The sequence below is a fragment of the Podarcis cretensis genome, assembly GCF_951804945.1.
Source record: "Podarcis cretensis genome assembly, chromosome: 16".
NCBI lineage: Eukaryota > Metazoa > Chordata > Lepidosauria > Squamata > Lacertidae > Podarcis > Podarcis cretensis.
In genome coordinates, this window is record NC_137186.1 from 882,987 (window position 1) to 905,432 (window position 22,446).

Consider the following 22,446-nt stretch of genomic DNA (forward strand, 5'->3'; position numbering starts at 1 on the left):
AGCTGATCCGCTAAAAGCCGCTAAACCGCTAATAGCGCTAATCCGCTAAGCTGTCAATGGGCTTGCTTCGCAAGACGAAAAAACCGCTAGACGAAGAGCCCCACGGAACGGATTAATTTCGTCTTGCGAGGCACCACTGTATGACTCTTCATAATAGTCCATTACACCCACTTTAAGCCCCCCCCCCCCCCAGTTAGGGACCCCACTCCCACCTCCCATATCCTGCAGTCTGAACCTCAGTTGCCCAACATGCATTTCCGGCCCCCTCCCTCTCACTGCAGTCCCATTGCACCCCCAACCCTCTCCCCATTCAAGCCAGGTCTGCCCCCCACCCTCATTGTCAGGGATATTCCCTCCCCTCAAGCAGATGCCCACCGAAAGACCCCCCCCCCAAAAAAAAACAGGGGTCCCTCCCCGGCACTCCACCCCCACCAGAACAACCCCTATAGAGCTCCCTCTCTCTTAGGGGCCTTATATCGCTTGTCCCCCCCCCCCACTTCACACTTGGAGCCAAAGGCATTGGATGGGAGGGGGGGGTCTGTTTCTGTCCTTTCAGCCCTTCCAGTTTCCTCTGCTCCATTTTTGGTAAAAGGAAAAAATCCGCACAGACGGGAGGTCAAATAATATTTTACTTTGCCCCCCACTTTTCTTAAAAAACAAAAAAACAAAAACCACAAACCTTTACCATCGGAAGGAAGAAAATAAAATTGGCTTTTAGCGGATTGAACAGCAAACAGTCTGGCATCTTATTCTTTTTTTAAACATATATATATATCTATATATATATCTATATATAATCTTCTATGCCTCATCCACCTCTTTCAGCAAGCGGGGGGGGGTTGTGAGGGACTTGCAGCTGGAGCCAGGGGGCCCCCCCCAGGAATCTGCACGGCCCGGCCAGGCGGGGGGGGGGGGTCGTGGTTGGGGGGTGGCAAGCCTGAGAACCAAGAGGGGTCGCCTGCCCTCTGCTCCAGCCCAAACGCCGACTGCACCGTGGCAAATCCAGAGCGGCCGCGGGAGGAAAAGGCGACTGGGGAGGGGGGCAGATTGTCGTAGCACCAGCAGGCGCCCCCTCTCCAAATAAAACAGCAGGAGGACAGTATTTGCAAGTCAGGTGGCTGGCCTGGGTGCCCCCACAGCTCAGCCCTTGCCCACCTCTTGCGAAGCGAGTGCCAGCACGGAAGACAGCGGTGCTTGTGGGGCGCAGGGCAGCCATTCTGCCCCGAGAAGGTTTGGGGTGGGGGGCACAGGGAGGGGGGGCCGTTGCTTGCCTGATCCCTTTGGGCTGCTGCTGTCGCCGTCACGCCCTGAGAGTTGCAGTGGTCTTTGCTGCCCCCCACCTACCCAGTCTGGGCTACGGGGGTCGTGGGCCTTTCTGATCTTCTTCTAGATATCCGTCAGGGTATGGAGGCATATCTTTTTAAAAAAACCAACAACTTTCTCATATATTTACAATAACTCAATGCATATACATACATATTTATATCAAATAAGGTCTGGAAGCAGCTGGGAAATCTCTCCAGAGGGGACGGGGTCTTCCTCACCGTGGAGAGAAAAACAAAAATAAACAAAATGGAAAAAAGTGCAATTATACAGAATATATTTCCAGCTTTCATGTACATTGGAAAAGCCAGTCTGTGGGGCGCATATGCAGGTGTGCATATGTACGCGATTGATTCAGCGGTTGGGGGGGAGCAAATGGAAGCTACCCCCTACCCAAAATGGAAGAGACATGCAGGCAGAGAGAGAGAGAGAGAGAGAAGCGGGGGCTCTCTCCACCTTAAGCCCCCCCCCCCAAAAAAAACACCCTCTGGGAGCTTGGCTGTCCCTCCTGGGAAGCCCCTGACGGGGAGATCTCCACAGATATTCTTTTTTTCCAGGGTTCAAATTAATCCAGCATGTGCTTCCCAGGGATTCCAGTTTTCCTCCTGCTCCATCGCAGGTCTTGTTGCTTCTCAGGCTGGCCGCTACAGGACCCCCGCCCCCTCCTCAGTTCAACCCAGAGACCCCCAAAGTGGGCAGGGAAGAGGAGGGGGCGGCAATCTGCCCGCGAGCGAGTCCGCCTGCTGCCTTCAGTCCGTGCAGTTGCAAAATGCCCCTTCCTAAAGTGTCACCTCCTGGGGGCTGTCTTCAGAAAGGGAGATCTGGCCTGGAAGGGAGAGAGAAAGGGGGGACACTTTAACAACAACAACAACAACAACAATTTATTATTTGTACCCTGCCCACCTGGCTGGGTTTCCCCAGCCACTCTAGGCGGCTTCTGACAAAGATTAAAAATACATCAAAATGCCACACATTAAAAACTTCCCTCAATAGGGCTGCCTTCAGATGTTTTCTAAATGTCAGGTACAGTTGTACCTCGGGTTAAAAACTTAATTCGTTCCGGAGGTCTGTTCTTAACCTGAAACTGTTCTTAACCTGAGGTACCACTTTAGCTAATGGAGCCTGCCACCGCTGCGTGATTTCTGTTCTCATCCTGAAGGAAAATTCTTAACCCAACGTACTATTTCTGGGTTAGCGGAGTCTGTAACCTGAAGCATATGTAACCCGGGATATCACTGTAGTTGTTTATTCCCTTGACATCTGGTGGGAGGGCATTCCACAGGGCGGGTGCCACTACCGAGAAGGCCCTCTGCCTGGTTCCCTGTAACTTGGTTTCTCACAGGGAGGGAACCGCCAGAAGGCCCTCGGAGCTGGACCTCAGTGTCCAGGTTGAATGATGGGGGTGGAGACGCTCCTTCAGGTCTACTGGGCCTTTGAGGCCGTTTAGGGCTTTCAAGGTCAGCACCAACACTCTGAAGAGCCGCCAAGCCCAGCAGGAATATCTCCCCCTCAGGCGGAGAGGGGTTGGGGAGCCTGCAGGTGGAGAGAGGTGTCCGCAGCAAAAGAGGAGGGGGCAAACGGGGGGCTTCTTACCCAACGCAGATGCTGCCTCCGCCGGAGATTGTGGGGAGGGCAGAAGGTCCTCATCGCTGGCTCTGGAGACTCGGCGGCTGCCCGGTGGTGGTTGGCTCAGATCCGGCGGCACGCAGCCCACCGGCGTGGAACTGTCTGTGGTAGAGCCGCCACTCAGGGATTGCAGCAGCTCCTGGTGGGCCTTCTCAACATCCTAAAGGTCAAGGGACCCCTGACCATTAGGTCCAGTCGTGACCGACTCTGGCGTTACGCCGCTCATCTCGCTTTACTGGCCGAGGAAGCCGGCGTACAGCTTCCGGGTCATGTGGCCAGCAGGACTAAGCCGCTTCTGGCGAACCAGAGCAGCACACGGAAACACCGTTTACCTTCCCGCCGGAGCGGTACCTATTTATCTACTTGCACTTTGATGTGCTTTCGGACTGTTAGGATGGCAGGAGCAGGGACTGAGCAACGGGAGCTCACCCTGTCACGGGGATTCGAACCGCTGACCTTCTGATCAGCAAGTCCTAGGCTCTGTGGTTTAACCCACAGCGCCACCCGCGTCCCTTCAACATCCTACAAGACCCCAAACAGAGAGAGGGGAAGGGGCCATGAGGGATGCCTGAGAAGAAGGGCCACTGGGCTTATTCAATTACGTGTTCCACGTCTTTCCCCCCATTAGGTCCTCAGTTGGGGGGGGGCTCTTTTTCAGTTCAAGGGCGACATGACTGACAAGGCTGGAGACCCCCCTCTATGCCCACTTTGAATCTCTCCCCGTCCCAATGCACACAGCATTCATTCTCCCAGCCCATTTCAACCCATTGCCCTGCCTCTCACAACAGAGGCCACATACAGGTGGCCGAAAGCTTTCCTGCTGGTGACAGAGCACCAAGGCTTTCCTTCTTGCCCCCCAAGCCGCCCCCCCCCTCACCTTTAACCTGGTGAGCTTCAGGGAAAGCTGCTCTATCGTCTGGAAGATGACGTCCACGTCCCGGACCACTTGGCTGGAGGGGGAGAGATCTGGGGCGGCTGGCGGGCCCTCCAAGTGGCCAAGCCAGCCTGCTGCCGGGTTCTCCTTGGCACGGTGCCACCTGTGGGGCGGCCTGGCAGCAGGAGGAGAGCTCTTTGGTGGGCTGGAAGGACGGGCTGGCTCCGCGGGGCTGGGGCTCCTGGCGTCCGGCTGGCATTCCTCAGGACCCGCCGGCAAGCTCACGTAGAAGTAGTTCCCTGGGGGCAGGGAGACGGAGGGGAGCGTTAGTCGGAGGGAGACGTGGAGGCGCAGAGCAGATAGGGGAGGGGAAGAAAGGAGGGGGGGGTGCCCACACTGAGGAAGAGCCACCATGGAGGACAGGCAGAGAACACCTGCTTTGCAATCCCTAGTAGTGAAGGTGAAACTTGAAAAATTAGAATATTGTGGAAATGTTCCTTTATTTCACCAATCCAACTTCAAGGGTGAAACTAATATATGAGACAGACTCGTGACATGCAAAGTGAGATATGTCAAGCCCTGATTTGTTATCATTGTGATGATCAGCTTATGAAAACCCCAAATTAACAATCTCAGAAAATTCGAGTATTCAAGGAAATCAGCAAAACAAGGATTGCAAATTGAGCAAGATTGGACCTCTGAGAAGCAGAAGCATATCTTGCTTTGCATGTCATGAGTCGATCTCATATATTAGTTTCACCTTTTAAGTTGAATTACTGAAATAAACTAACTTTTCCACGATATTCTAATTTTTCGAGTTTCACCTGTAACTCCGAGTAAGTCCGGGAAAGATTCCCTGCCTGAACCCCTGGAGAAACACAGCGGTTCATGTGATCCGACACCTGACTCGGTGTAAGGCAGCTTCCTATTTAAATCACCCCCTCTGGACCGAAATCTTACATTTGTTTTAGAGAAGGGGCTGCCACAATCTGAGTCGGAAGGGGAGCTGCTTGGAGTGCAGAAGGTCCCTGGCCAACATCTCCAGGAAGACGTCTGAAACCCTGGGGAGCCGCTGCTGCCAGCCAGTGTAGGCAGCACTGAGGTAGATGGACCCCACAGGTGTGCCTTGGCCAAGAATTGCTTCTCTCCCCCCCCTCCCACCCCACAGAGAGAAGCAAAGGCCAGCGGGAAGAAGGTTGAAGGACCTTCCACACACACCAGCCCAGCCACAGGGCCCGTGTCTGACCCTGGAGGGATAGGGGGTGGGAGGGCAGGCTGCACTTGCAGAAATGGGGCCGGTGAGGGGAGGACAGAGGGTGGAATTGGGCTGGGGGGCTTAGTGCAAATCTGCCTTTGGAAGGATGTAAAAGAAGTGGGAAATGGCTGTGACCTTCTGCTGCTTTTGGCGCACGCAAAGTTGTGACACGCAAATACCGAAGGAACGAAGGCGTCAGTTCAATACTGGTAGCAGAAGGAAAGGGGATCCTGTCAGGCAGGGATTCGTGGGGGGAGTTTGGAGTGTTGTTGGCAAGTGAGGATTGGCTGGCGGTATGAATGTTGAGTGATGGGCGCCAGTTGGGAGTAGACCTGAAGGAGCGTCTCCATCCCCTTCACTCTGCCCGGACACTGAGGTCCAGATCCAAGGGCCTTCTGGCGGTTCCCTCACTGCGAGGGTGGTGGCGCCCGCCCTGTGGAACGCCCACCCGTCAAAGAGAAAAACAACTACCAGACTTTTAGAAGACATCTGAAGGCAGCCCTGTTCAGGGAAGTTTTTAATGTGTGACATTTTGATGTATTTTTAATTTCTGTTGGAAGCCGCCCAGAGTGGCTGGGGAAACCCAGCCAGATGGGTGGGGTACAAATAAATTATTATTATTATTATTATTATTATTATTATTATTATTATTATTATTACAGTTGCAGCCGGGTGTTCAGAGAGGGAGGGAGGGAGAGCGAGAGAGAGCGAGAGAGAGAGAGAGAGAGAGAGAGCGCACTTGTCTGGCCAGACTGCGGTCCCACAGGGGGGTGAGCAGGGCCTTCCTGCACATTGTGGCCACCCCTAAGACACATGCACTGCCCCCAGGACCCCCCTCCATCTCCCCAAGCCCTTCCCATCACCAGGCAGGGGTAGAAAGGATTTCTTTACCATCCGCATGAGCTGCGCCACCAGCCTGGCTGCCGTCTGTCAAAGGCAAAGCACCGTTAGTTCCCTCCACCTCTGCTGCGCAAGAGGAGACACCGGGGGGGGGGGAGAGGGGGGGAGGAGAGAAGCGTGATCAAAACCTTGAATCACAGGAAGTGCCCATCACCCAGCAGAGAACACCCAAGAGGAAGTGCCCAGATGGGAGGGCAGGGGAATAAGAGAAGCCTAGGAGTCAAGCACATGCAGGTTAAAGCTAAGAGAGGTCTGAGCAAGAGCCAACTGCACCCAGGAAAGGAGAGGAGAAAGGAGGCCACGATCCGCAGGCCTCCCCCGATCCCGGCCCCATCACCCTCTTGCGGCGTCTTCCTGCACACTTGCAGGTTCCAGAGCAGGGAGGTTGGTTAGTCTGCAGCCTCTGAGGCTCCTGGAAGATGGATTGCCCCTCATCGGCACTCGTACAGTACCCAGGAGCTCCCTGCCTGTCCGAGATGGCACAAGCCGCCTCCATCGTCCAAGCAATTCTAACAGGCCAGGAGATGGCGCAAGGGACAGGCTGGCAGTTCAGTGCCATGCTTGGCCCTGTTCTTCAGTCACAAATATTCACCCAGGACCTCATTGCAGGAATTTATGTATAGGTTGGGGGGGGGGGTTGCCCCTCCAGCAGATCTCATGCACATGCAGCCCACTACCAGAATCAGCACAATCCCTTTTGTGACTTTTGTGATTTGTCCCCACAAAACACTTCATGACAGTTTCTTCCTATCTCTTCAAAGGGCCTCTGATGCACAATACCAAATGTAAGAATTCACTGATCAATGTGATCTGTACTGATCAATCTCTGTACTGATCACTGATCAATCTCTGTACTGGCTCACTGGGAAAACTTTAGAAATTCATCTAGACCTGTGAGCTCAGCTCCTCAGCAGCCCCTCTGCCTGAGGGATCATCCCTGGCATCCTGACACCTGAGTGCCAGACAGGTAGCCATTCCAGAAATAACAAACCCAGATGAAGACAAAAGGGTGTGATTAACTTGGCTGGGAAACAGGGAAATGTAAAGATCTCTTTTGTTTCACTTGATGGGTGTTTGGTGGAGGGCAAGGGGAACCATGGGGCAGGGTCCAGGATGCTCAGATTACGGCCACCAGACCTCCCCTTTCATGATGTAACCATGATGTATTAGTGATGTAGTTTGGGGGGGTGTAACATGGGGATCAGCAGCTAATAAAAGTTTGGGTTCTCTTTTGTTCGGGGCTCACATCTTGTTCCACCTGGTGGCAGGTGGGAGTCCTGTCGCGAGAGTCTTCAAGAAAGACCAAGCCAACTGGCTGCTGTTTTGCTCTGGTATTCCTGGCTGGTGTCCTCGTTTTCTGTCCAAGGGAGCCCTCAGATTTCTCCGTTAACAACCTGCATCAGCTCTACCCCTGGCAGGGGAAACTCAGGGAGGACTCCCCTCCCGCCAACCTCTTTGCCAGACACACACACACCCCGGGGCAGGAGTCACAGATTTACCTTTCCGCACCACTTTGTAGCTGCTGCCGCTGTCCTGTCGGTCACTTTCTGCAGCAGCCCCTTGGCCGGAGGAGGGCTCTGTCGTCCTCTCGTCTCCATGAGGCTCTGTCCCTTCCCCTTCCTCGGTGCTCTGGGAGCCTCCGGCCTCCGGCCCAGCACTGCCCCCCTCTGGATCCGCTGCTGAAGATTCGGGCAGCTCCACGGCTCCGCTGCTCTCCACAGACGGCTCCTCCTGGCTGGCCAGCGCAGAGTCCCAAGGCTGGCCGGCCCCGACCACAGAAGGGGTGGGGGTCAGGTCCTCCTCGGGGTCAGCGTCCCGGCAGGGGAGGAAGCTGCGCAGGAGGAGATGGCGCAGGGTCTCGACTGCAAGGGGAAAGAGAAGGGAGGGAGGCTCGTCGTTTAAATCCCACAGGTGGGCTGAATCCGGCCTCTCCTTGGACCAGGGAGGGGGCCTTCGTCTTCCGCCACCATCTTCAAGGACCCTTTCTTTCTTTTAAAATAATTTTTATTGAATGATTTTATGTTACAAAAAAAACATTACAACCATACTACCACAAAATATAATTGAGAAAGAAAAATTACATACATCAATATTTTGTTTGTTATTTGTTATTTACCGTCTTATTTCCTCCCAAACATTCCATACAACACACACACACACAATAATAATAATGATAATAATAATGAAAATAAATATTTCCCCCCTTTTATCTTATAAAATCTTTTCTTCAATTCTGACTTCCTGTCAAGTCCCTTCGCATATGTTTTATCTTACAATTGAATGTACACAAACAAAAAGCCTTTCTATATAAATTTTCTAATACATTCAGAAAACATAATAAATCCCTAATTGTTATCCACCTCCTTTTACTTCCTTTGTCACTTGAATGCTAGCACAGAGTCAAAACTATTCTTGTATTTTTGAACATATCTTCTATAACCATCCCATTTCCCCGCAAATTTTTGCTTTGAGTTTCCTCTGAGTTCAAGGACCCTTTCAGGGCTGAGGGAAAGCAGGATGGCCCAGGAGACGGACAGTCGCAATGATACTCAAGGGTAGGTAAAGGTAAAGGGTCCCCTGACCATTAGGTCCAGTCATGGATGACTCTGGGGTTGCGGCGCTCATCTTGCTTCACTGGCCGAGGGAGCCAGCGTACAGTTTCCGGGTCATGTGGCCAGCATGACTAAGCCGCTTCTGGCAAACCAGAGCAGCGCACGGAAACACTGTTTACCTTCCCGCCAGAGCGGTACCTATTTATCTACTTGCACTTTGATGCGCTTTCGAACTGCTAGGTGGGCAGGAGCAGGGACCGAGCAACGGGAGCTCACCCCGTCGCGGGGATTCGAACCACCGACCTTCTAATCGGCAAGTCCTAGGCTCTGTGGCTTAACCCACAGTGCCACCTGCGTCCCTACTCAAGGGGAGGGTTGGCATAAAAACCAGAACACCCCCAAAAGTTGTTGAGTTTTTTTATTTACAAAAACTTGTCTAAGATCCAGGATGAAGCGCTGCCTTTCACAAATCCCTCCCAGACGTCAATTCCACCTTTGAAATCCAGGAACCGTATTTTTCGCCCCATAGGGCGCACCGGCCCATAGGACGCACCAAGTTTTTTGGGGGGAAATAAAGAAAAAAAAAATTATTTCCCCCCCAGGCGCTTGTGGGGCCGGCAGCGGGGAGAAGTGCTCTCCTCCCTGCCGCCCGCCTGCAGACCAGGTCCGGGGACAGCGGGAGGACGCGCTGCGCCTCCCCCCTGTCCCCGGAGCTTGCGGGGCTGGCGGCCGGGAGAAGCGCTCTTCTCCCCGCCGCCCGCCTGCAGATCAGGTCTGGGGACAGTGGGAGGACGCGCTGCGCCTCCCCCCCTGTCCCCGGAGCTTGCGGGGCTGGCGGCCGGGAGAAGCACGCCTCTCCCCGCCGTCAGCCTCCAAACCACATCGGGAGACAGTGGGATGGCGTCCCACCTTGTGGGACTGGCGCTGCGGCTCTCCTGAAGCCTGGAGAGCGAGAGGGGTTGGTGCGCACCGACCCCTCTCGCTCTCCAGGCTTCAGCGAAAGCCTGCATTCGCCCCATAGGACGCACACGCATTTTCCCTTCATTTTTGGAGGGGAAAACGTGCGTCCTATAGGGCGAAAAATACGGTATATCCAGGAAAATCCAGGTGTATGGCACAGGATGAAATCAGGCCAAAGGCTGCCCGCCCTGAGCCTCTCTCCCACCCCGTACTCCCAGGGCAAAGATAAGACACATAAAGGAAAAGAAGCAATCTGGCTCTCACCATCCTGCAAGGCTGACTCTGCCAGGAACCCGGGAAAGGCAGCCTCCGGAAGCGGCTGCGACTGTTCACCAGGCCCCTCCAGGGTCTCCTCAGGAGGAAGCTCCATCTCCCCAGTGGGGAATGACGACAAAGCAGGGCACAGGCCTTCCTCGTCCTGCTCCTTTTCCTTGCTGCCTCCAGCCTCTGGCTCTTCCGCCAGTGCAAGGGGCCTCTCCTCAGCCAGGGTGTCCGTTGGGGTATCGTCTGTGTAATAAAAAAATTAAGGTCTTATATATATATAAGGAAGTGAGAGCTGGACCATCAAGAAGGCTGATCGCCGAAGAATGGATGCTTTTGAATTCTGGTGCTGGAGGAGACTCTTGAGAGTCCCATGGACTGCAAGAAGATCAAACCTCTCCATTCTGAAGGAAACCAGCCCTGAGTGCTCCCTGGAAGGACAGATCCGGAAGCTGAGGCTCCAAGACTTTGGACACCTCATGAGAAGAGAAGACTCCCTGGAAAAGACCCTGATGCTGGGAAAGATGGAGGGCGCAAGGAGAAGGGGATGACAGAGGACGAGATGGCGGGACAGTGTTCTCGAAGCTACCAGCCTGAGTTTGACCAAACTGCAGGAGGCAGTGGAAGACAGGAGTGCCTAGCGTGTTCTGGTCCAGGGGGTCACGAAGAGGCGGACACGACTAAACGACTAAACAACAACAACAACATATATATAATAAATGTTCCTAAATGTACCAACCAAGCACAAACATGGATATATGGACCACACGTCTGGAGCAGCACAGGAAGACCGCCCTGAAACCATTTTGACTCCCCAACTGATCAAATGTTTTCTCTGCAAGGAGGGAGGGCAGGAATTGGGAAATCACCATCTCAAACGAATGGCCAGACTACCAGGAAAGGCAACCAGATAAGGCATTATCAGATAACCTGGCAGACAGGAAAAACAAAAACATTCAAATTTCTGTTGTAGACCACCTTTTCTGTGATGTAGGTATGATGTATGGAGGGGTGATCTTGAGCTCCAGGGCAGGGTATTTAAAATGTCAATATAAGGGCGGGCACACCTTTGTTCGGGATTCCTCCTCCTTTCCTGCGTGTGGTGAGTGAGGACCCTGTTGCAACAGATCAATACAGATCAGGCTTACTGGCCGCTTTGCTTCTCAATATTCTCTGGTTTGCCTCTGTTATTTTCTCCTACCAACAGGGAACCCACGTAAGGACTCTATACGGGCTCTTGGATACCCCATATGGGAATAAGGGCAGATTTTGTTTACAACATCTGCTGGGGGGAAGAGCAGGGAAAAAATGGGAGAGAGAAAGGAAGCTTTGGAGCCCTGAAGCAGTGCCGCCCCCCCATCCATGCCCCAAAGACAAAGAAGCCCGTTTGTGTGTGAGAAGGAGGTTCTGGCAACCAACAGAAAAAATCCCCCCCCCCAAATATCTTCAATAGGGAGCAGCAGGATACTCCCAGAATGCCTTGCAACCCTGCTGGACCTCGGCTGCTGAGGCTGAGACCGCCCCCCGTCATCACCGCCATCCCAGGGCAACCGCCAGCCACTCACCGGAAATGTCCTCCTCCTGGGTGGACGCAGAGGTGCTTGGGGCCAGGTTGGGGGAAATGTCAGCATCCTGGAGTACTAGGCTGAAGAGGAAGGACAAAGATAATAATCATAATCATAATAATAATAATATATTCATATCCCGCCCTCCCCAGCCAAAGCTGGGCTCAGAGTGGCTAACAACAATAAAAAAAGCAGAGTTTACATAAAATCACAATCAATTAATTGAAATGCATTCTAAAATCAATTCAGAGTCAAATAAATGGCAACCACTGGGCCAGAGTTCTGCGAAGATTGCCAAAGGAGGGAGTCAGACTGTGCCTTGGCCAAAGACCTGGTGGAACAGCTCCATCTTGCAGGCCCTGCGGAAAGATGTCAAGTCCCGCAGGACCCTAGTCTCTTGTGACAGAGCGTTCCACCAGATCGGGGCCACGGCCGAAAAAGCCCTGGCTCTGGTTGAGGCCAGCCTAACCTCTCTGTGGCCCGGGACCTCCAAGATGTCCATAAACGCAGCAATGGGGGTGAGGGAGGAATAGCCCATCTGCAGAAACCCCCATTTTAATATCCCAAAAGTTGGGAGTGAGGAAACAGCTCTCGATACCCTATTGGCTGTGATTCCTAGGGTGGGTGTGTTTATTTGAGGTGGGGAAGAAGAAGATGTGGATGTTAAGAGGTACGATTGAAGGGCATATTTTGCTCATTTAAGAGCAAAAGCAGGATTTGCAGACTTTTTTAAAAGAAAAAAAGCACACGCTAAGTTCATCTAACCTCAGCCTCCCTGCAAAAGGCCTCCTGCCTTGAGGAGCTGGGGGGGGGTCCCCCCCTTACCTGGAAGGAGCCGCTGGGTGCAGGGGGAGCTCCTGAGAATGCCGCTTAGCAGGAAGGGGGGCGTTCCGGGTGGCGCTCTTCACCGCCTCTTCCAATAGTTCCATCCACCTGCCAAGTTAAGGGGGGGAGAGGGGAGAAAAAGACAGACTCTCTAAAAGCCCCCCAAGAGAACAGAGTGCCTTTGATTTGCCATCCTGAAAGGCAGGGAGACCCCACATCAGCATCTTTTAATACAGAACAAACGTTTACTAGAGGGTGGGACATTTACAGGAAGTATCTTAAAAGAGCATGTAAAAAATGTGGATTCTCTGGCTGGCTTAGAATGACCCCTCTGTGAACATAGAAAACCTTATTAAAGCAAACATTTGGGGAAAGTTTGGAGTGATAATGAAAAGTGCGCTACTCAAAAGAAACCTGGGACTCTCGATGGGGTGACTGGAAGTCATTAATAGAAGTTGTATTGTAAGAAGTTAATTTATTTTTTTGTCATTTGTATTATCCTTTGGTTTTTTTCTTTGTTCAGTGTTTTTTCTTTTCTATAATCAAGCAATATATATTCGTGTGTGTGTGTGTGTGTGTGTGTGTGTGTGTGTATATATATATATATATATATATATATATATATATTCATTCTTCAGAATCTTTGCCCAGGGGATTCCAATGCTACTCTAAGATAACAGACAAACACGCATGTTTTAACTGAAACTACTTTTAACCACTTTTAACTGTGGTCGTTTTGAGGGAGGGGGTGTTTTGTTACCGTCGAGGGGAATCTAGTTTTGTTACATTATTTACCAAAGCTCAATTAAAACTTATTGGGGGTGGGGGGCAGGAGACAGTGTGTTAACTGTTCTGGAACGCTTTGTTTTGCTTTTAAATTGCCTGTTTGCCACCCTGGGCTCCTTGACTCTTCCTGACTCATCTGGCTGCCCAGAGGCCAGTTAGCCTTTTAATCTCCCTGCTCCTTCCCACCCAAAGGAGAAGGGGGCGGGTGGGAGAATAACAGATAAAAATATTACGTGTTCTTTTCTGAAGAGCTCGAAGCTACCAGTTCGTAGATCTGGGGTCCCAATTCAGAAGTGCAGATGATGAAGAGCGCTCGCTTATCTGTAGGGAGGAGAGAGACAAGCTGGAGGAAAAGTCGACCCACCAGGGTGCCACGGCCTGTCTAGCTTCCCACCTCTGCATGAGGGCACGTGGTTTTACGGCCTCCCTTCCTACCTGTTGCCACGGAGCGGATGAGGACCGAGTTCAGTTTGAGGACGGGGCTGAATGTTTGTTTGGTGTCTGAGGAGCCCAGTGCCATCTTGCTGTGACACTTGAGAACCAACTTCTCGTCCTGTTTTTGCAAAAGTACCAGGAGGTCTTCAAGGAGCAAGACGTGCAGATCTAAGAGAGAGAGGGAGGATTTACCGCCCTTTATCAAAAGATCCCAGGGCGGTGTACAAGATTAAAGTTAAAGGAACCCCTGACTGTTAGGTCCAGTCGTGGCCAACTCTGGGGTTTCAGCGCTCATCTCGCTTCTGGGTCATGTGGCCAGCATGACAAAGCTGCTTCTGGGGAACCAGAGCAGCGCACGGAAACGCCGTTTACCTTCCCGCCGGAGCGGTACCTATTTATCTACTTGCACTGCATGCACTGATAGGTTGGCAGGAGCAGGGACTGAGCAACGGGAGTTCACCCTGTCATGGAGATTCGAACCGCCAACCTTCTGATCGGCAAGTCCTAGGCTCTGTGCTTTAACCCACAGCGCTCCCCGCGTACCTTAACATTAAGTACAACATTAAGAACACGTTTTTCAGAGCATAATAATGAATAGATAATAAAAAGCGTAAAATAGATAGCATATTAATAAAATAATCATAATAAAAGTCCCCTCCCCCCACAAACAGCCCACAGATTATATAATGGCCAAAGGCCTGGGTAAAGAGGCGCCTAAAAACATGCAATGATGGTGCCAGGCAAGTCTCTCTGGGGAGAGCATTGTGCAGACAGGGAGCCGCCACAAAAAGGCCTGTTTTGTTGATCTGCTCATAAGTGGGTGGGCGAGAGTACCACTTTGCCTATTGTTTTGAGTATTGCTAATCTGGTTCATTGCTGTTTACAGGGCTTTTGTTTTTCCGCAAGTTCTACATTATATGAAATTTTAACGTATTATATGATCCACTGCTTCCCTATCTATCTACAATTTTACTAGCATCTCTCGGTATTGTGAATATCACCGAACTTACCTTTTGTTGGTATCTTCATGAACTTATCTAAAAGACTGAGTTAAGCATTTGAAAAATCTATTGAAGCCAGATATTATAAGTTCATTTTAGGCTGGGTAGTTCGCAAGTCTTTGTGGCTTTGTTTAATGTTTTGTATTTTTCTCAGAAGGTCGATAAAGTATGGATAATTATTGTTCTGTATATTAATCGCCAACGTGTTGCATGAGTCGCACTACTCCCTCCCTGCTACGGCATTATACATGTGCATGTACTTTTCTTTGATGTACGTCTGACTTCAGGCCTGTCTCGACATAGGAACAAGGGACGGTCTCTCTAGCTCAGGAGTGTTGCCACGGATGGACAGCAATGGCTCGCCAGGGCCTCAGGCAGGGAGTCATTCCCCAGCTCTCCCTGGAGATGCTGCCAGTGTGGATTAAATGTGGGGCCTTCTGCATTCCAAGCAGGTGTTCTGCCATGGAGCCTTCCGAAGGCTGCTGATCTAGGAGAGCCTTTTAATCTGTGGCCTGTTGTCCTGGAACTTTAAATACTATTGTGTGTTTTTAGTTTATCAATGGTTTAATTTTTTTTAAAGACTTCTATTGTTTTAATCTTTTGGTAAACCACTTTGAGCTTTTTACAACCAAGCAGCTTATACATTTTATTAAATGAATGAATGAATGAGTAACAACACATTGACAGTTTTGATCTTCCAACAGCTAAAGCTCTGCTTGTTTCAGGGACCATGTTCCAAAATTGCTTGGTTCTGTTAATCTTTTCAGAAGCTGTCTCTTGACCCCTTCACTCGGTCCATCTAGTTCAGTCTTGTCTACTTGGGCTGGCAGCAATGGCTTGCCAGGGCTTTTCGGCTCAGAATCTTCCTACAACCCCTCCATACTTTTAATTACGGTTTTAATCAGAAAGTGGGATATAAATTAGAAAAGTCAACTGCAGAGGAAGCGCACACAGGCCTTCACTCTGAGAGGCCGTGCCACGTTTGTGTGATAACACGCACAAATGCTGAGAGGAGCTGTCGTTTCTGCCAGCTACATACCCACAGTCTTATCCTTGCTGATGCGCCAACTCAGAGGGCCCTCGTGGATCATGCGACGACTTCGGAGGTCAAGGTTCTGGACAGGAGGGGCAGAAAAAGGCAGCGTTTTGAGGAGGAGACGAGCAGGATAAACCCAGTGACTCAGGTGCAGGGCAAAGGGGGAATTGTACCTTGAATTCTGCAGCCAGTGGGTTGCTGGTCCGCTCCAGCGAAGTGGCATCTAGGCGTTTCTGGTAAACCTCCAGGCGCTGCTGGTTTTCTGCCCGCTTCACCGCCTCATTCACGTACCGGAGGATCTCTCGACACTGGTCCCGGGCCTGGCAAAGTTTCTTGTGCTCCAAGGTCTCCCCTAAGCAATGAAGGTGCAGAAGAAGAGTTTGGATTTGATATCCCTGATATCAAATATCAGGGATATCCCGCTTTATCACTCCCCTTCAGGAGTCTCAAAGCGGCTCACATTCTCCTTTCCCTTCCTCCCCCACAACAAACACTCTGTGAGGTGAGTGAGGCTGAGAGACTTCAAAGAAGTGTGACTGGCCCAAGGTCCCCCAGCGGCTGCAGGTGGAGGAGCGGGGAAGCGAACCCGGTTCATCAGATTACAAGTCCACCGCTCTTAGATGGGCTGGGCGGCCACTGGCAAAGTTTGTTTCTATTTATGGAAAACCTGGGAGGCTGTGTGTTACTTCCGGGTTTCGCCGCTCGCGCATGCGCAGACACTCAAAATGACGTCACGCGCATGCGCAGAAGCGGAGAATCACGACCCGCGCGCATGGGTTGTGTTCGCTTCAGGATGCAAACAGGGCTCTGGAACAGATCCCGTTCGCATCCAGAGGCACTACTGTACAATCTAGAAACAATGCTGCATTTAAAAACAACACGACGTCTGAAAGGCAGATCAGCGGCAGCTCTGATACATGATGCAAAATAATCATTGTTGGTTAATGTGGAAATTGGCTTCTGAATAGCACCCACTCTCTACAGACACAGCACCACAGGCACTAATGCACAGTACACACACACACACCACCGTAATCTCTATGTATGCTGACTCACAACATCAGAAAGCTGACACAAGTTAAAAAATACAGTACATCTTACATGGGGCGTTGGTTCCAATAGTTCCATGTATACACAACAACCGTGTGGGCCCTAATCCTTGGTGCTGCTCATGGGTGAGGCAGCAAGAATCCCCAGCACTCCCAGAGGCCACAGGGGCCACAAGTGGGCCTTGCCCAGCAAGCAGAAGAGTTATTTTTCGTGCTGGGTAACCCCAAGCAGACCCGGCCTTGACTGGATTTAATTTGTGCAATTTCAACCAGCGAGTTGAATGTGCTTAAGAGGAGACTGTAATATGTAACATTTGAATAGGAAGAGACACAAAAAACAAACAAACACCCAAATATGAAGAGAGAGATACCATCTGTGTGCTTGATGATGTTCTCCAGCAGCAAAGGGTACTTTGTCAGCCGCTGCATCTCTGAGATGATGAGGTCCTTGAGCTGGAGGCGGCGGCACTGAGGGTTGCTCTCGGCTTCCTGGGAAAGGCAGGGGGAGAGAGAGAGAGAGACAGGCTTGTGTTTCTCTGGCCTGCAGAGACAGGAGAGGGCTGGCCGCTGAAAAGTCCCTTCCTCCCCTGAAAATCCCATCACTATTAGAACAGCAAAACAAACTCTGTGAGTTCGCAGAAGTGGCAAAACTGACGGCAAATATCAGAGGCCACTCAAATCAGAGAATAATTAGAGAGCGGGATGGAGTGAAGGAATACATGGAAAAATATGGTTCCGGAATTGAAACATTGATAGAGAATGTGTGAAACGTAAGCAAGAAAATAATAACAGAATCAATTGAATAATTATAACAAGACGGAAGTGAAATATTGAGATCACACATGGCTGAAGGGGAGTGGGGGGTATATGGGAACCTATAATATCATTTATAATATAATTTGTTAATTGCGTTGTATTTACATATAGCAAAGGGAAGCCTAGAGCAATTAGATATATTTTAATTTAGGTAATCTATGTGATAGGCTTATGTTAGAAAATGAATATGGATTTTGAATTTGATGCTTGCAATTTTTTTTGGTTTTGAAATATTTTTTTTAAAAAGAAAGGAAACGTCCCTTCCTCGCCCATCTCCTTCCTCCCTGTCCATTGGCAGCCTCCTTCCCCATGACGAGGCTACCTGCATGAAGAGCTGGAAGCGAGCCTCCTTCCGCTGCTTGGTTTTGATCAGCTCAAGCGCCATGGACTGGTATGCGCAGAAGCGGGCAGCCATCTGCTGGAACTCCTCGCGTGCAGCCCCGTCAAACTGGGGGGACACAAAGAGGGCAGGGGGGAGAAAACACTCCTGGGTTATCCTCAGGCGGGTCAGGAGATCCCCTAGTGTCCCCAAGGCAGCCCATGCCGTCTGGGATCCTCACCCGGGAAAGCATGAGGTCCCCAATCTCTTTGACGATAGGCCCTTCCTCTCGCAGCCTCTTCATCGATTCCGAAAGAGAATCTGGAGGAGGGAAGAATGGTGAGGAAAGGAAAGGAGAAAAGGTAACAGAAGGGGATGGAGTACGGGCCTGGTATTAAACTCCACACAGGCACTCTTTATTTTCAGTAAAAGGCTCTCAGCAGAGGGCAGAGCCAGCCATTTAGGGTCCAGCCAACATGGCAAATGGGATCAAGACCACCCTCAGGATTTCCCTGCCCCCTCCGCCCTGTGAGATTTGGCAACTGTGGGGCTCTTTGGCTTTGCTCCAGTTCTCCTCCTGAGCAGGGGGCTTGTGGAGGGGAAACCCACTCTGCCTGCTGTAGAAACCACAGAATGGGGGGCCTGGTCCAAAGGGGCTCCAAGGGAGCAGGAGAAGCAGCCTTACTGTGGATCTCCAAGACCTCTGGGAGGTTGGGGAAGAGGAGGGCCAGCTCCTCGCGGGAAAGAAGGCTCTCTTTTCTCATGCGCTGGTAGAAGAGAACGTCCAGGACACGCAGGATCCGCAAGTGAGAGCCCTCTGTCACAAACAGCTCTGAGGAAAGAGAAGTTTTGATTTGTTCTTAAAAGATTTGGGTTGTGACGTAAACCTGCCGTCCTCCTGTCAGGGAACTGCCATCGGAGCTTCAGGTGGTGGAGGGGCTCCAGGAAGCTAGGAGACCCTCGGATGCTGAGGAGGGAACCAGCAGGGGGAGAGGGAGAGTTTCAGCTGAAACCGAGTCGGAGGAACGGCTCCGAGACGCTTCCAGTGAGAACAGCGGGGAGAGCTCAGGACCTCCGCTTGGGACGCCTACTCTGCGCAGGAAGCTGTCACGTAGAGAATCAAGGCGTAGAGTTTCTGTCAAGGAACTCTTATGTTGGAAGAAATTCTGGAAACGCCCACTGATGGATTCTGCCAGCGATTAAGGGAGCCATGCACCGATGGCTCTGCGGAGAGGGAGAGTTTTGAAACTGATTACAAAACTCTGAGAGTCTAAGCGCTCACGCACAAGCAGCCCCATATCTCATTACACCTCCTCAACAAAACTGTGCCATCGATGAAGTGGTAGAGCTGCGTTATTTAGTCAGACCCCTGATGGTTGCACACTCTGCTGGCTCTCCAGGGTCTCAGGCAGACCCTGTTCCCTGGGATCAAACCTGGAATCCTTTCCCACTGAGCCACGTGGCTCCTCCCCAGCCCAGGCACCAGTACAGAGCTGATGGCTCTGGTTACCAGGGCAGCACACGCACCCCTCATTCATCTAATAATAATAGTAATGAATTTTTATTTATACCCCACCCTTCCCGGTTCAGAAAACCGATCTCAGGGCGGCTAACAACAAATTCATTGATGCAACAAAAAACCAACATAAAATACAGTATAAAATGTGAATAGCAATAAATTCAGAATTCAAAAATCAATTTAGGGGGGAAATCCATCCAATAAACATTAGATGATCCCCAGGGCTAGCTGGCTAAATTAGTCCTATTTGGGCCAGCGAGGAGACCAGGGGAGAATGGGCTGTGGGATCCCAGAGTGGGGAATCGTCATAAAAAGGGGAGGAAGGGGAATAAAAGATCAGGCTAAGTTCAAATTGAAAGCCAGGTGGAATAGCTCTGTCTTACAGGCCCTATCTAGGGATTCTTCCTCTTCCTTGGAGACATTGCAGCACCCCTCAAGGCCAGGAAGCAACGCACTTGCCTGCCTTGGCCCTATGTCAGAATGTCAGAGCTCACCAGGCACGCCCCCCACTCCCTGTCTTTCGGATGGCGACGGCAGGGAGACCCTCCTCACCATTGATGACTTCCTGGCGGTCAATCTCCCGCTGCGTCAGGGAAGACACGACTTCACGGCCCACGGTGTGTTGCCAGTTTTGCGAGTCCAGCTCCAGCTCCAGGTCCGAGAGCTGGAAGAGGTCGTCCTCCAGCAGGTGGGGCAGGAAGGAGTCGGTGCTGAAGCCCAAGTTTGGGGACTCGATGCTTCTGTGCCAGGGGGGTTGGAGAGAGACAAGAAGGGATGTCAAAAGAGGGTCTCTGGGAAAGGTCCTCCAGCCTCACAATCTGGGCCTTTCTGGAACTAACGGCGCATAAGAGCTTCAGAGTTCGCCTGCTGATGCAAACGAAAGCCTTGCGATGCTCCTTCCCACATAATCTTTTAGCTCCATGTGCTTTTCAAGGCTCAGGTTAATTCTGCTGGATCTGAACTGTATCCAGAGCCGTTGGGAAAGTGATGTTTGCAGATGTGCTCATTTTCTCTCGTCTCTTGCGGCTGGGTGTTCTGCTCCAGGGAAGGAGCGAGTGAGATGCCAATGGGCTCACAGGCCCAAAAAGCTGGGTGACCCCTACCCTAGTTCCTTCCTTGCAGCCCATCAGTGGCAGCATCTCTCCCAACACAAGGTCTTTATAGCCCCATTATGAGCCAGCCGGACCCAGAAGTCTCTTTCACGTTGCAGGACGTCCCAACTGCGAGATAGATGGAGAAACTCAACTAAACGAGCCTCCAGTTCAATTTCTGCTCTGGGGGTCTCTGCCACGGTCCAGCGATGGGAGGGAGGACCCCACCCAGGAATACAGAGGACCCCAATGGCTTGTGGCCTCGTTCCCCCTGCTCCTTTGGGTCACCAAGAATAAGAAGATGAAGAGGAAAACACCTAGACAACACATTCTTGCTACCCCATGGAAGAATGCCCGTTTCTCCTCGCCCTGGCTGCAAGGGTAGCTCACCTGCGCCCCATTTTGGGAGTGTACGGCGGTGTGGGGTTTTCCAGAGACCTGGAGGCACAAGAGAAGATTATAAATGGTGAGCACCACAAGCTCTGGGCTTAACTCCCTCGGGGCTGCGAGAAGGGACCCATCCAGCAAACTCTTAAGACACAGAACGCAGACTTCCCCAAGCAGGTGCCCTCCAGATGTTTGAACTCCAGCTCCCATCAGCCCCAGCCAGCAGGTCAAATGGTACAAAGACTGATGAGGGCACAGCCACGATGGCTGGGCTGATGGGAGTTGGAGTCCCAAACACCTGGAGGGCACAGAATGAGGGAAAGAGCGACCCCTTTCCTTTGCAAACAGTCAGAACGCTCCTCAAAGGAAGAAAGGCAAAGATGGGAGGGGGAGAAAGGCGCACCATGAAGATAAATGCTGCATATCTTAATTAAGAGCTAACTTACCGCATTTTTTGCTCTATAGGACGCACTTTTTCCCCTCCAAAAATGAAGGGGAAAAGTGTGTGCGTCCTATGGAGCGAATGCAGGCTTTCGCTGAAGCCTGGAGAGCAAGAGGGGTCGGTGTGCACCGACCCCTCTCGCATTCCAGGCTTCAGGAAGCTATCCGCAAGACTGCGGAGCCCGGCGGGCGTTTCTGCCAGGCTCCGCAGGCTTGCGCACAGCTGCCTGCAGCCCGAAGCCCAGGGAGCGCTGCGCTGTGCACCCCGGGCTTTGGGCAGCTCTCTGCAAGCCTTCGGAGCCTGGCGGGAGTTCCCGCCAGGCTCCCAAGGCTTGCGGACAGCAGCCTGCTGTCCCCGAAGCCAAAACAGCGAGACGGAGTGCTGTGCAGCCCTCCGTCTCGCTGTTCCAGCTTCGGGATAGCTGCACAAAGTCTCCGCAGGGCGGCGGGGTGAAGGCAGCTATGCGCAAGCCTGCGGAGCCTGGCGGAGCCTGCGGAGGCTTGAAAGGCTGTCCTAGAAGCCTCAAGCCTTTGAAGCGCTCCAAAGGCCTCAGGGATCTTTGAGGCTGCTGGTGGGCGAAAGCAGCGCTTCCCCCCACCGCCAGCCCCACAAGCTCGGGGGGCAGCGGCAAGGCCTGCTATTGAACGCACCTTGAACGCACCTTGTTTTTGAGGGGGAGAACAAGAAAAAAAATTTTTTTTTCCTATTCTCTCCCTCCTATGGTCTGGTGCGTCCAATAGAGCGAAAAATACGGTAATTAAGAGCTAAGTTTCCCCCTACAGCAGACGCTCGGGTTGCAAACGTGATCCATGCGGGATGCAAGTTCACAACCCGCAGCGGCGCGTCTGCACACACGCGGGTTGCAATTCGGGGCTTCTGTGCATGCGCGACCGCCAAAACCTGGAAGTAACCCGTTCCAGTACTTCCGGGTTTCGGCGGTCTACAACCCGAAAAACCGCAACCTGAAGCGTCTGCAATCTGAGGTATGACTGTATATGCCCACTTGATCATTTTGATCTGCGGAAGTGGCACTTCTAGAAGTGGCCCATTCTGCATCTTTAAGGAACTGATATCTCAGCGTGGCAGCTCCTACCCTCTGGAACTCCCTGCCCATTGAGATTAGGGAGGCACCTTCCCTGTATTTTTTGGGGAGCCTACTAAAATATTTTGTTTGGGCAAAGCCTACCAAGACATGTAGGAGTTGAAATTTATTTTAACCCGTCATTTCAGCTAAGTAAACTTCTTATTTCATTAAATTTGCTTTCTGTAAACTTGTTTCTAACGCTGGTTCTTTTTTTATGGGCCATTTTAAACGTGTATTTTAGACTCTTTGTAAACCACTTAGCAGCTTTGTTTGAAGCTGGGCAGGATGCAATTTTTGCAAAATAAAGCAAACGCGGAGCAGAAAGCTGCCTTAGCTGCCC

General features: G+C 51.6%; 1 protein-coding gene across 6 annotated transcripts in view; it reads right to left on the bottom strand.

Moving 5' to 3' along the window:
- Nucleotides 1–611: 611 nt before the first annotated feature.
- ARHGEF11 (Rho guanine nucleotide exchange factor 11) overlaps nucleotides 612–22,446 on the bottom strand; it is a 64,073-nt gene continuing 42,238 nt past the window's right edge. For 4 of the 6 annotated variants that reach the window (XM_079957885.1, XM_079957887.1, XM_079957890.1 and 1 more), the window contains 18 exons: nucleotides 20,584–20,631; nucleotides 19,655–19,842; nucleotides 18,269–18,415; nucleotides 17,825–17,904; nucleotides 17,587–17,712; nucleotides 16,820–16,937; nucleotides 15,573–15,751; nucleotides 15,403–15,478; nucleotides 13,363–13,530; nucleotides 13,161–13,248; nucleotides 12,142–12,249; nucleotides 11,317–11,396; nucleotides 9,755–9,997; nucleotides 7,478–7,840; nucleotides 5,970–6,044; nucleotides 3,827–4,122; nucleotides 2,917–3,109; nucleotides 612–2,149 (listed from right to left, as the gene is read on the bottom strand). In XM_079957885.1, the coding sequence (XP_079814011.1) occupies nucleotides 2,103–2,149; nucleotides 2,917–3,109; nucleotides 3,827–4,122; nucleotides 5,970–6,044; nucleotides 7,478–7,840; nucleotides 9,755–9,997; nucleotides 11,317–11,396; nucleotides 12,142–12,249; nucleotides 13,161–13,248; nucleotides 13,363–13,530; nucleotides 15,403–15,478; nucleotides 15,573–15,751; nucleotides 16,820–16,937; nucleotides 17,587–17,712; nucleotides 17,825–17,904; nucleotides 18,269–18,415; nucleotides 19,655–19,842; nucleotides 20,584–20,631 (2,623 nt within the window). In that variant the 3' untranslated portion in view covers nucleotides 612–2,102. The remainder of the gene's footprint in view (nucleotides 2,150–2,916; nucleotides 3,110–3,826; nucleotides 4,123–5,969; nucleotides 6,045–7,477; nucleotides 7,841–9,754; nucleotides 9,998–11,316; nucleotides 11,397–12,141; nucleotides 12,250–13,160; nucleotides 13,249–13,362; nucleotides 13,531–15,402; nucleotides 15,479–15,572; nucleotides 15,752–16,819; nucleotides 16,938–17,586; nucleotides 17,713–17,824; nucleotides 17,905–18,268; nucleotides 18,416–19,654; nucleotides 19,843–20,583; nucleotides 20,632–22,446) is intronic. The other 2 variants (XM_079957886.1, XM_079957889.1) reach the window with 2 other exon arrangements.